At 41.4% G+C, this 13,151-nt stretch overlaps 1 protein-coding gene across 1 annotated transcript in view; it reads right to left on the bottom strand.

Annotated features, from left to right (window-relative positions):
• Positions 1-7,476: 7,476 nt before the first annotated feature.
• The window catches only part of TXLNB (taxilin beta), a 28,945-nt gene continuing 23,270 nt past the window's right edge, over positions 7,477-13,151 (bottom strand). The window contains exons 7-9 of the mRNA XM_026048193.1: positions 10,031-10,123; positions 9,397-9,492; positions 7,477-8,283 (exon numbers count right to left, since the gene is read on the bottom strand). Coding sequence (XP_025903978.1) covers positions 7,477-8,283; positions 9,397-9,492; positions 10,031-10,123 — 996 coding nt within the window. The remainder of the gene's footprint in view (positions 8,284-9,396; positions 9,493-10,030; positions 10,124-13,151) is intronic.

The following is a 13,151-nucleotide window of genomic DNA, read 5'->3' as shown; positions in this document are numbered from 1 at the left end:
CTAGGTGCCATTTCATAATCAGCCAAGGGTGTCTTGTAGAACACCAGGGAAGTTCAACTAGATGATCTCYAAAGGTCCCTTCCAGCCTTAAGGATTATATGATTCTATGACCTTTTCCCTATGGTTGAATCCCAAAGATGCAGCCTGCCTAGCAAATTAGCTTTTTTGATCTAGAAAACTACTGAGCTTTGCATATTGAATGTGATGTGAAAGAGTGGCCTGCCAGACTACTCATGGCCTACAAAAAACCTTTGGCTTTTCTCAGCTTCTATAGTGAATGAAATGCTAGCATGCCAGTCACATTATAGGCCAGTTTGGGGATCTATAGAGACAAAAAATTATTCACTTTCTGCAAGGTTCATTTTTGGACTGATTAAAGATGAGTCAGATTTATAAGAGCACCAAAATATGAGACGAGGCTGAGATGCAGAGCAGAATGGGGAGGACTTCTTCAGTGGTACCTAGTCTTTAAGAGCATAAAAATGCCTCTGCTGTTCCTACTATTTACTTCTAGTCCAGTGYTCTGTCTCCAAGTGTGGTAATAGGAAGATCAAATTTTAGGAACCTCTGGGATAAAGCAGTATGTGAGCAGCATTTTGATATAGCTGAACTAGCTCCTAGTAGCTTGCTGCTACCAGGAGGGGAACTTTACCTTCCAAGTGCTCATACATGCTAGGAAATAATTATTTTTTTCCTTAGTTGGATTATTTTTCTGTTGGCTTAGTGAGTTAAATCATTTCATCAGTGAGCCTGACAAGCACCAGAGCTAGTATGAGAGAGGGAATGGCTGGTAAGCTCGGGAGAGGACTTGCCTGTTGTGGTGACAGTGAGCTCTTGCAGCAGCTCAAATTATATTGTCAGGCCTGACCTAAATCTTGCATGAAATGAAACCTGAAACTAATCAGATTTTGTTCTATTTTTAATAATGTATATTCAGCAAGCTGCAGTAAGCAGAATAGGTTAAGAATAGTCATTGGATAGGAAAAGTCTGAGAAAGTGAAGAGCTGCAGGAACTGAGCAAAGTGGTTCAGGAAATGTTTTCTGTCTTTGATGCTTTAGGAGGAAAGGATGCCAGCTTGCACACTAGAGCACTTGGCGTTTGGATGAGCTGTAACGCTGAGGCCATGGCCACTTGTAGTTGATAAAGATTGCTTCTTGGTGCATTTCCTAAAAATCTGCTCATGAAATGCAACATGTTGACCAAATTCTAACTGAGTAAATCCATACTCAGGATCCCTGGAATATCAGATGAGTAATATGCTCGCTTCATAGGAACTAAATGCTTGCTAATGCTCTGATCATGCAGTACCTTGAGCTAGATTCTCATTTGATATTAATGTGAGTAGCTCAACTGACTCCAAAGGAGCTTCTTTGGTTTGTGCCTGCAAAGAGCTGGACCTTTATTTTCTGCTGATGACAATGCCAGATTTATCAGGGTGAGCCCTCCAAAAATAGGCAATTAGGGAATAAGCTGGCCATTGAAAAGGTTTCTATTACCAAGCAATTAGTTATTAGCATGTGCTCTGCAAGTTTATATCTATTTAAAGTCCCGCTCTAACTTTCTGTACTGTTTTTGCTGCTGTTTCAACCCAGAACAGGGGGCCCTTCAACCCAAAGTGAAGTGATTCCTGCATGTTTATAGCTCACAAACTGTTTTGGGACTCTCTAAGATGAAAGGTAAGCTCTGTGATATATTTCATCATCACTGTATAATATAATTCATTCAAATAAGAGATCATCTTGAAGATCTCTTTTTCATAGAAAGGAATATTTTACTAATTCAGAATTTATTTGCTTGGACTTAAAATTAAGGTGTTTTAGTAAAAACAGTGCTCACAAGGTGTTTTCTTTATTTTGTTTATCTCCTAGCTTGGCCCACCTTCAATGTCTTCCTTTGTGCTTAGCATGGCGTGTTTTGCTAAGGCAAACTTGCTTTCAGGGTAGATTGCAATTGACTCAGCTGCATCTCAAAACTGAATCCTGATAACTTTYTCAGGGACATGCCTTAGTCTCCTCCTCCTCTTTTTCTTTGAAGCATAAAAATATTTAAAGTGGAATAAACAGAGAAAGTCACCTCAAATCAAGGATACTTTTAGAAGGAAAGCCAGGACTCAAATACAGGAACCAAAAATGCCAAATCTTGCAGCCAGGCCCACATGCAGCTGTGGAAGGGCAGGAGAGTGGTGGAGCTGTTCTCTCATTATACAATGCAGAGTGCAGGTTTCATTTAATCAGCASTAATGGGTACATGTGCTTATGCTGTCCTGACAACCACAGGGGAAATCCAGGACTGCCCTAGCCATGGTTTTGTTGCTTCAGTTGCCGTAGCAGGACAGGCTGACACTACATGGCTCCCCTGCATAGTGTCAAAGAGCAATAAATACTATAGAAACCATTCACTTTAGACCCTTGTCTATAATACATCATGCAGACATTTTAAGAGAGGGTGCTCTGCACTGGTTTCCAGACCATTGCCTCTTTTGGCTCTTCATAAACCTTTTCTTTCAGACCTTCACCAAAGACAGGAAGGAATGTAGAAGCTTCCTTGCTAACGCAGAAACAAAAGAGCTCCCAACCCACACACACACAGAGGCATCTTTTCTGCCACCCCACATGCAAGGTAGTGGCCAGATGTGTTAGAGCCTCTGCCAGTTCTTGTTGTGCTTGTGGAAGGGCGATTTTCCGATGACTTGGCCAGTCATCTGCATCCTATGAGCGTTGCTGTTTGGCTCCCTTGTTGGGTCAAGTGTGACGCATGTCTGGGGCTGTGGGGTTGTCCGAACTGTCGTCATGGGAAGCCTTGAGGCTACAAGCGCTGCTAATGATGCCATTTCTGGGTTTCTCTGAGGTTTGAGCGCTGGCCCAGGCAGCACTCTCCCGCCATCACCACAACCATCACCGTCTCCTGCATATTTGTAAGGGATGTGGTTAGTCTTTTTTTAAGTAGAAAAATGGTATTGCACAATAGTGAATCCTGCTAGTGCAGAAAATGAAAGGGAAGTGGAAAGCACTGGTGCAGCAAATGCCCATTCTGCATGTCTGCCTTTCCTGTGCTTCCTGCTATTTCACAATCCAGCTGGCTCTTGCTGGCTTGTGGTGCCCCAGCTGTGCAGACTGCCTCGGGGGCAGAGTTAGGACTGGTTTATATCCCTTCCTTAGGTTTGACCCTTGGCCAAGCAAAAGTCATAGTTGAAAGTTTGTGTAAATGACAATACAGACAGTTTGTGTAAATGACAATGCTGTTTGGGGGCCGAGGAGATTAGTGAGTGCTGTTATAATTTCATTTTAAAGTAAACAGAAGAGTAAACTCAGTACTGATGTGTGGCCCATGCAATGCTGTTCCTTGCAGAGAGAGAGCAGCTGTGAGAATCCTGAGACTGGTGCATATGTAGCTGATTGTAATATGACTGATAAAARTGGATTTAAAGATGGCACTAATAATGAGGCTCATATTAAAAGTTGCACACATATTATTAAATATCGCTGCTTCAAGTTGCTTATCATGCTGCTGAAGATCTGTGATCTGGATTGAATATTTCCATGCCTGTCTCTACTCCATTCATTTTCTTTTTTTTCTCTTTTTTTTTTTTTCTGAAAAGCTAAAATGTCAGTGGTTACTGAGAACACAGAAAAAAAAAATGTTTTGCTGGGCTGAATGCTTCTTAGTACTCCCTGACCATAAAGATTTATCAGTTCTGTGGTCTGCCACAGGTATCAGAAGTTAGGTGAGAAGGTCATATTAACATTATGGATATAATTTTAGCTGTCATCATGAAAATCCCCTCACACTTGGCTAAATTATGGTTTGTTGTAAAATGTTGGGTTTTACATGTTCAGCAGGGGAGCTGTTAAATTTTTGAGGTGACAGAGGTCAGAAATGTGGAAATGGGAAATACTTTGGTTCTTTGCAATTTTTGCAAATCAAGAACTGGTAGTTGGAAAGCACAACAGCAGTGGATGGTGTTCCCTTCAGCACCTTTCCTGATCCCACCCTAGTAAACCTGTGCCTGGTGATATGGGAGCAACTATGTGAAATAAAAGGACACTAAAGGAGGCAAATACAGCACACACCAGGATTGACAAGACTGGTAGTATCGGTAGTCAGTATAGCATGACAAGGGTGAAAAGTGAGGAGGATGCATAAATCCACTACAGTCCTTAAATGATCACTGGAGTGTTTGGGAGTGACAGAGCTGATGTACAGATGGGAAGCCCAAAGGCTTTTCATGAGGACCCTGCTACACTGCAAAGGAGCTTAGGTACTGGGTACCAGTACAAAAGGAAAGTAAGAGGAAGCCAGAATATTATGTTGAAGAAGGAGAGAAAGCAGGTTGATACACTTATCTGTGATAGCGATAGTGGCTTAATGTGTCAGCCCGATAGAGTGAAGTTAAACATAGCTACAGGGTTACATTTTACAGAGCTTCTGCCTGCACTAAAAGTGCTCTTGACTCCCACAAGCAGCGAGATTACACATACACCATCCGCATAGTATAACCAGGGCCACCCATACTGGGATCAGGCAGGATTTCCTTCTAATTTCCTTTCCCGCCTCTTGCAAACCACATGTGAAGCCATGTCTGGGAGCTATTCATGTGAGAGTGTACGTATGYATGTATTGAGAAGGAAGAGAAAGCGTTTTTGATGGCATGCAGATAGGTAAATAGTTTGGGAAAACAGAAGCAATAGGCACCTAGGTAGGAAGTCATACAATAATAGGTTTTTAAGCGTGAGAGTATGGACTCAGATGCAAGAACTAAGGGGCCAAAACAAGAAAAAAGGAATAGGGTGGGAATGATTTTCCTGGGCAGTCATGTAATTATTCACAAGGAATGATGCTATAAAAATCAATCATCATTACGTAGGAGAATTTTATCTATAGGAAGCTTATCTCTKACTTCCTGAAACTGGAAGGTATGAAGTAAAAATCATCACTAAACTCATGACCATAATGGTTATGCAAAAGGAAACCAAGAGAGTTGCAAGGACATGATTAACCATGGTATTTGCCAGTTTCTAAATGTTTTTCTTTACAGTTGGAATACAGTAGATTATTGATACTATGTATTTGAATATTTGAATGTATAAAAAAGTAAAATAATTAAAGACATTTTAAGGGCTGCTTGAAGAAGCAAATACTAAAATGTTAAGAGAATCAGACAAAACCRGGGAAAGAAAACATTTAATGGGTATATAAATGACATTAATTTAAAAAATCACCCTAATAGCAAACAAAACTTGTACTTGTAGTGGACAAGAGGTTTGAATCAATGGAAACAAAAGAAAGTAATTCAAATGAGCTTAGCTTTTCCTCTTACTAAGGGATCAGCTATAGGTTTACATTTTTAATGTTAGTTATAGAAGTGGCTTGATTTTCTGAGATGGACGTTTGCTTAGTGCTCTATGAAGGTCTGATGGAGTTAATCTTGCCTAATTTAGACATTTAAGAGTTTTTATTTAAATCTAAGCTATACATATTATACTGGCTCTGGAATCAATAGGAAGAAATAGCATCTTCAGAGAGTAAATCATTTCCTTTATCTTAGATGCCAGTCTTACCATCAAATGACCATCCAAAGATGTCCGTTACTTCTCCATTACTGATAAATGATCTTAAGATGACTAAGTCTTGAATRACTTTCAGTCAATTAAGGACATGAAATGAATCCCATCACTCTTAGTGCCTTAGATAAGGCTTTGGAAAACTATAGCCATAATAGCTATTAATAAGGCCATATCCAAACAACTAACTGTTGCAAATTCTGCTCTGTACAGTTGAATGGGTAGCTTTCTGAAAGGGTAGGCCAAGGATTGCAGGCAGAGAACATCAGCTGGAGTGCAGACCACATTGATAATTAGCAAAATTAATTTTGAAGGGTGATGGCAACAAGGATTCTGCGACCACAGTCACTGGAGGATGTATGCTTTCTCCTGAAGCACTTGTATTTCAACTTCAGTTGGAACGAGTCGTTTTCTAGAGCCCTTCAGAGGCTTTTGGGGATTGTCTAAATACAAATGTTTGATTGTAACATTTYTCTTTTCAGCATCTTGATGTTTCATTTAATGAGCCTTTTCATATTCTTGCACTCTTCAGACTAGAATCTGAAAGGCCTAGACTGAATTTAGAGCAAGGAGATGAGAAACAGGAAACGGCCTCACAGGATTTATTAACTTTTTCCCCCAAAGTCTTCTGATTCTCATTGCTTGAGACCATACAGCTGTCTTATTCTCTTCCTTTATCTTTGTTCTTGATGGCAGAATCAGCCAGTTTCTAGTTTGGCAGTTATTACAAGGTAGCTGAATTATTAAGCAATGATGCATTGGCAGGCAGCTAAGAAGAGCTGATTAGATGTGAAAGTGGATGAGGATATAGCTAATCCCTCAGGGTGTCTGTCAGAGGGCTTCCTGATTTACTGGTGCCTGTTTGCTACTCTTCCAATCGAATGAAGTGGGCAACAAGCAAATGTGCTAGCCATGGCCTGGGGCACATCAGTACATGCTGCAGGATCAGGAGAACGTTTTGGTGAATAGAGTTCATATGGCACTGACCAGGAGAGATTGTGCTATCTCAGGGATGTCTTCTGGGGTTCCTTCTGGTGTAGTTCCCCTCTACTTTCTGCTCTTGACCTGGATCTGCACATAACTTCTGAAATTCCAACTTCTGAGCTCYTCTGTGGGCTGGAAATAGGTGTGTGGCCATCTGTTGGGTAGGTTTTTGTTGCATGCAGATGGAGGGTTGTGACTGTTAATTTGGGAATTGCCATCAGTTTAGAAAATGTGATTATTTTCAGTCTTATTGTGAAGAACCTAGGAAAATGGTTCTTTCTTCTCCTGTGATTCTGTTGAAAACTAAACCACTTTTAGAGCCCTAAAGAGAAAAGACAGTTCGTGGTAAGGCTAAGCGTGTGTGGGTGCTCAGCTCACATCGTGTCAAGTGGCAGTTTATTCCTTCAGAAATACACCTTTTGTTACTACACTGCTCTTTGAATATATCTGACCACATAGATGGTTTCATTATTTTACCTTTTGAACAAAAATTCTTTTCATCTAATTTATTAAAATTGMTGGGTGTCCAAATAGGACAGCTCTTGTGCAACATCACACCAAACTGATACAATTACTGCATGTGATTTGCAATGATTTTTGAAGCATTAAACTTCAATAATATAACATTATTTTGTTGAATGACTCATTAAGCCTGAAAAAGGAAAAAGATCTTGTATTTTTATTTTATATTTTCCTAACATTAAGAAAATACTATGYGTCAAGCAGATGAAAGATATCAAAATTTTCAGACCTGTTATTTCTTGATGGTGATAACAGAGAGAAGTGCATTACTTATGTCTGCAGATATGTATGAGTGTTTTGGCACCCACTTTTTACATTTATCAAAAAAAAAAGAAAATAAAGGTTTCGAATCTGGGGACAATGTAGAGCTATGGCTTGTAGGAGAYAACCCTGAACGCAGCAGTGACTTCAGTCTACTGCTTCCATGTCTGTATATGCTGCTTGCTCTGTGGACTGACTTTGAACAGGCAGCTCCACTGGATCTTCTGCACATCCTGCCGCTTTCGGCACATTTTTCGTGGATACAAGCGTATTCCCAAATGGAGCGGCCCTGTTTTGGTTGGGTGCTGACATTGCYGGCGTGTCTTCAGGGAGCTGTGGCATATTCTCCATGGATCCTGGCACGCTCTTGGCAGGTAGCAGTGCGCTTTCTATGGGTGTTAGCCCTTTTCCTGGAAGTGTGGGCACACTTTCGGTGGGCTTTGGCATGTCCTCGGTGGGTGTTGTCATATTTTCGGGGGGTGCTGGTGTGCTCTCTGTGGGCACTGGCATGGGCACATGTTCAGCAGGTGGTGACACGCTTGTGTCGGGCTGCTCAGAGCAGCTCCTGGCCTCAGGGCATGGGGTGAGGTGAGAGGGGACCTCTGGTGCTGTGGGAGAAGGAGCATTGCATGTTTGAGTGTCATAGGTCTCTGCAGCGCTGGCCTCACTTGGGAGAGACTTCTCTGCAGTGTGGGACACCATGAAAGCTTTGGCCAGATCCTTCAGCATGTTCTGGTCAGCAGTGGGCAGCTCAGTACAAGCCTTCTCGGAGCCGGAGGGGCTCATATCAGTGTCATCTTCTGAGACGTCGTTTTCATTCATCTCTTCGGGGAACTGGGCTTGTTTAATTTTTTTGTACAGCTCATTCCTCTCTTCCTGCAGAGCCCTGCAAAGGTTCTCTAGCCTCTGGATTTTCAACACGAAGCACTCATATTCCTTGGACCTCATGGCTTTCTGTCATGAAAGACATTCAATAAGGACACAACCTGAGTTCATGCACATGCAGTTCAGTGATAGAAGTGGCAATTAGGAAATAATCACAGACTTAGGCAGCCCTCACAGAGCTTTGAAAGGTACCACATTGACAAAGTACTCCAAAATAATTATGATCTTAAGCATTGGAGTTTGAGGGGAAATTCACTGCTGTTACCATGATTTGTTGGCATTCTCCCTACAAGTTCAGATCAATTTGACACAGAAATATATGCTGGAATACCTGTTAATGATCTGGAGAGATGCAAGAACATACGGAACGTTTGTACACAAAAGCTTATGTAGACTTCAGGTGGAACTGGGCTGGAATTATGGGGACATGGGCTACGTTGTATTTCTGGTTTATTTTACTTCTAGGTTCTGTGGCTGCAGCCTAAATTGAAACACTTTCTTGCTTCTATAGTCAATGACAAATCAAGAGATAGAGATGTCCAGAGAAATAGCAGTACCTCAGAGCCTCAAACCTACCCCAGAAGGACCTGGTCCAAATTCAGTGTATGTTTGAGGTGAAATTGTAGGAAGCCTGTTATCTTGTTTGAATGAGTTCCACAATGCTTATTACTTTCCTCTGCAATGCCTCTATGGCAGCCTGATTAAAAATATGGTGAGCCACAGTTCTTGCTTTTGGCTTTTAGAATTTGCCTACACAGAAAGTTGATGAAAGGTATGAATTTAAAGTTCATTAGCTGGAGCACATTAATTCCCTGGGTGGCTGCTCTTCTACAGAAAGAAAGCAGCAGTAAGTGGACTAATGCCAGCTTACTTCAGTATAAGAGCATTAACAATCATGCATTTTTTGAGCACTTAAAATTCACGGTATTACATAACTCAATTTCTTGTGGACATAATGAATGWCTCTACATACAGACTAAAAGTCCCAGCAGTTGATTGTGATTGTGGTTTCTGTCATTTACTTTGAAGACGTCTCATTATCAAGATAGATTGAAAAAGGACTCTAAAAATAAAGATTAAGCTTTTCACTGACTTTTATCAGGTTCAGATCATCTCCTCTTAAAAGTATTAAGTGGCAGAAGAGGTATCAGGAGGAAAAGAAAAAAAAAAAAGACTGCTCACCTCTTCAATCATGTCTAGTAATGCTCTGTTACAGTTCTCAAACCTGGATTTCCAGGTAGCGGTGTCCTTCTCCAGCTTCTTCATTTTCTTTGTCATCTACAGAAGCAAGAAGAAAAGCTGGTTCATAGCACTAATTCTACATAGCAGATGAAATTAGGGTAGCATCTTAGATTTTTGGTTGTACTTATAACTTGACTACCAGTAACTGTAAAGATTATGCTAAGTAATAATTTATGTTAAGAGAAGAGATAGATTCACTTTTAAATTTCTGCCATATAACTTTCAGTCTCTAGTCTGAAATCCCAAATGAGGACCAATTAATTACACGTTCAAAAGAGCAGCCAACATACAGAATACCAACTAACGTAAAAACAAAAGACAAAATAAAGGTGGAATTATTATTTTTTTCTCTCTTTACCAGAAGAGAGTTTAGAAATGTATGCAAAATGTCAAAATAAAATGTTAATATTTCCATATGGCTGAATGTGGCCATCTTATTTGGACACTGATGAGTTTATTGTTCTCCAAAACGTGTAGAAAAGTTCCCCCTMTCGATAAAGTTATTGCAGTAAGAAATGCCAGAATCTAAGGGGAGTGTATCAAGCACAGAGTTCAGAAATAGGCTTTTACTCACTTTTTCCATTTCCTGTTTGAAACTGGCAAACACTTCGTTGCTTTTGGTCAATGTTTTCTGAAATTCTTCAAACCTCTCAGAATAGAGAGTGATCTACATTAAAAGTAAAGAAAAAAACAATTTGTATCTCCAGGAGGGCAAACAATGACGATACTTTATTTTGGTAGAATATATYGTGAAGCACGAACATTAGCGCATTGAAATTCTCTGCATCTTTATAAGGCTGCAAACTAATGTGATTCTTCTATTACAGAAAGGTAGGATGAGGAAAACCAGAAAGACTCAGATTAGTGATTTTAAAAGGACTGGTAATCATGGTGCGCAATTATTATTATTATTATTATTATTATTATTAATTATTATTATTATTTTTATTTTTGACTATTGCACTTTGGTGACTTAAGCAGGGTGCCCAGAAGTGAAGGAATTCCCCAAAAATGGAGACTTCTGAAACCTTTCCCCTAAGTCACTCTGTGTGTAACTTCCAGGATGATGGAGCAAAGCCAGAAGCCATTCTTCCCGGTATGTTTTTCTGTATACAATTGTGGCTGACAGCTGCAGGAAAGGACCATTGGGAGGACACATAGAGCAGAAATCTGTAAATGTGAGAGGCAACTAAGCTGTGTCTATGGGTGCACTGGACTGCGAATGAGCAGGCAAGGACTAACCTGATCTCCTGCGACCACTCATGCTGTGCAGGACCAGGAGATGGGGTCAGTTTACGGTGAGAATCAGAGAGGTCCAGTGCTTAGGTTAAAAATTAGCCTCACTTTGCTGTGTAGACTTATCTCTCCTCTAGCTTTAAGCTGGGGGTTGTGAGCTCTGGCAGGGTTTAGGCAAGGAGCTTGATATAGCCTAGCTCAGCTATTTGACTGGTTCTCGGATACTCCAATGAAGGAGTGGAGGGGCCGTAGCCGCATCCTTCCTGCACTACCTGACCCGCTGCATGGAGACACGTCTCAGAACTGCCACTCGAATGACTCGACAGGGCATCTTGTCAGCTTCTTTTTACAGCACGTATGTGGCTCAAAGCTGCAGGCGGGGCCGGCAGAGGCCGGGAGAGCAATCCCCTGGCAGCCTCTTGTGCCAATTCCGCTGTGCTTCATGAAGCATAGCAGAAAACAGATCTGTTGCAATGTACCAGATTTAAGACCATTCTAACTCCACATTTCGCTATCAGTTTACCCCTGTGGTAGCCATATAAAAGTTCATTTGTGGTTGGGTTTTGTCAGTAAGCTGTATTTTTATCTCTAAACTTAGTGGATGCTTGTGAAAAAAAGGAGCCTATAAAGATCTTAGCTCAAATGTTCTGCGATATTCCCTTGGTTTCCACTTTTCCTATTTTTCTGCCTGGGAAATCATTTCTAAAGCACTGAAAACAAACAAGGTGCTAAATTAATAGAGTACAGATATCTGCCTTTCTACAAAGAAAATCAGCTCAGGTTCCAGCGCTTGCTCTGATTCCAGAGCGATGGACAGCGTCCCCCGACAACGCTGACRTGATCAGACAACTCATCTGTCCAGCCTGACAACTCTCATTAGAAAATGAGTGATGGGTGTAACACACACTGGCRGAGGCAGGGGGGTCACTGAGCAATGGGAGGTTCAAGAGCAGCTTGTGGGACCCGAGCTTTTGGTTAGAGGCTGCCTGCCCTTTGCCATACCTGCAGGGAAGCGACTAAGTGACTGAATAGGAGCCTTTATTTTATTTGGTGTCAGCAAACATATACCGTCCCTGACACGTTTAGTCAGCTAGTCRGAAAAAGATGTAGGAAATATTGCTAATAATGGTGTAGGTTTAATTCTGATTTTGAAATCAGATAATATTATGATTTATGKTAATTCTGGTTAGTTGTTACAGTGCCCTTCAGGGTGCATGACTGTGGTGGTTGCGGTGTAATGTGCATGTGGCAGTGATGACTTTACATTACATAGGTTAGGTGGTGGGAATGCATCCCTGCTGCAGCTCTTCCCCACKGAGCTGGGCAAATACATGGAAAGTTAAGCTGTGCAGAGCTCTCTGGAGCCCGTGTTGGATCCAGCTGACTTGAAGCTTGCATGCACGTATTTATACTGTGCTGCAGCCAGAACTGTGACATCTGCATAAGCATAAATTCAGGAGGATTTATTTTGGCAACCCACGTACTACACTGTAAGTGGGACACTGATACAGATTGAGGTGTCTGGAGAATGAGATGTTCCTGGTTAGGAGGTGAGGAAGAGGAGGGGAGTAAGCAAACTGGGGCTCCTAGCCTACAGAGATGCTCTTAAAAAGTCACCCCAATTCCCTGTCTTTGCTTTTCCCTCCCAAATTTGCCTGCTCTTTCATTACATTAAAAACCTTTTTCATTTGAGCAGAGCAAGCTCTGATCTCAGCTGGGGCCATGGGCACTACTACCATACAAAGAATGGCTCCTGCAATTTAAATTTGAATAATAAATGAGTGAATATTTTTACGGTASCTGGGAAGAGACTGTGGGAAATGTCTGTCCCTGTGAGCCTGTGTTTGTGATCCCCCGTTAGCGACACAAGGACCACCTTCCTTGCACCTTTCTTCTGTGAGTGAGTGAGCAACAAGGAGCACTGCTGGGCTGRTATGAATTTATGTCAGGAAAAGGGCACATTTTAGCTTTGCCTTACAKTGAAGGTGACCTCCAGGCTAGCACTGCAGTGAGGACTCCCTGCAACCTTTTTATGTTCTTTTCAGTTGTCGTGTTCAAGTGCTTATATTATGCTGACTACCAAAAATTAAAGGCCTCATCTTTTATCTCCTTGTTTTGTTTCAAAACACAAAGCTCCAAGAGTCAGCATAAGCAATAGGGAGTGTTTGCATCATCTTAGGAAGCACCACCACAATTTGGGTGCAATCCATGAGCCGGTGCCAAAGCCGTGTAACCATTTGAAGAACTGGATTCAGCCATGCCGGGCTTCTTGTGCCATCCCAAGTGATTGACAGGCAAGAAACTAATTCCCTCTGGTTCCTTTCAGCTCAAGAAAGAGCTCTAAAATAGACTGGTATCTTGCTTGCTATAAAATTCTGTGGGAAGAATTTTATGGCTTCTCCTCATCACATTGATCAGTATTCTCTCATTTTCATGCACTCTTTCCTCCACCAAACTYC

This window comes from Nothoprocta perdicaria, unplaced genomic scaffold, assembly GCF_003342845.1.
Source record: "Nothoprocta perdicaria isolate Ctin4 unplaced genomic scaffold, notPer1 scaffold_52, whole genome shotgun sequence".
NCBI classification, from domain to species: Eukaryota; Metazoa; Chordata; class Aves; order Tinamiformes; family Tinamidae; genus Nothoprocta; species Nothoprocta perdicaria.
This window is presented reverse-complemented; position numbering and strand designations above follow the sequence as displayed.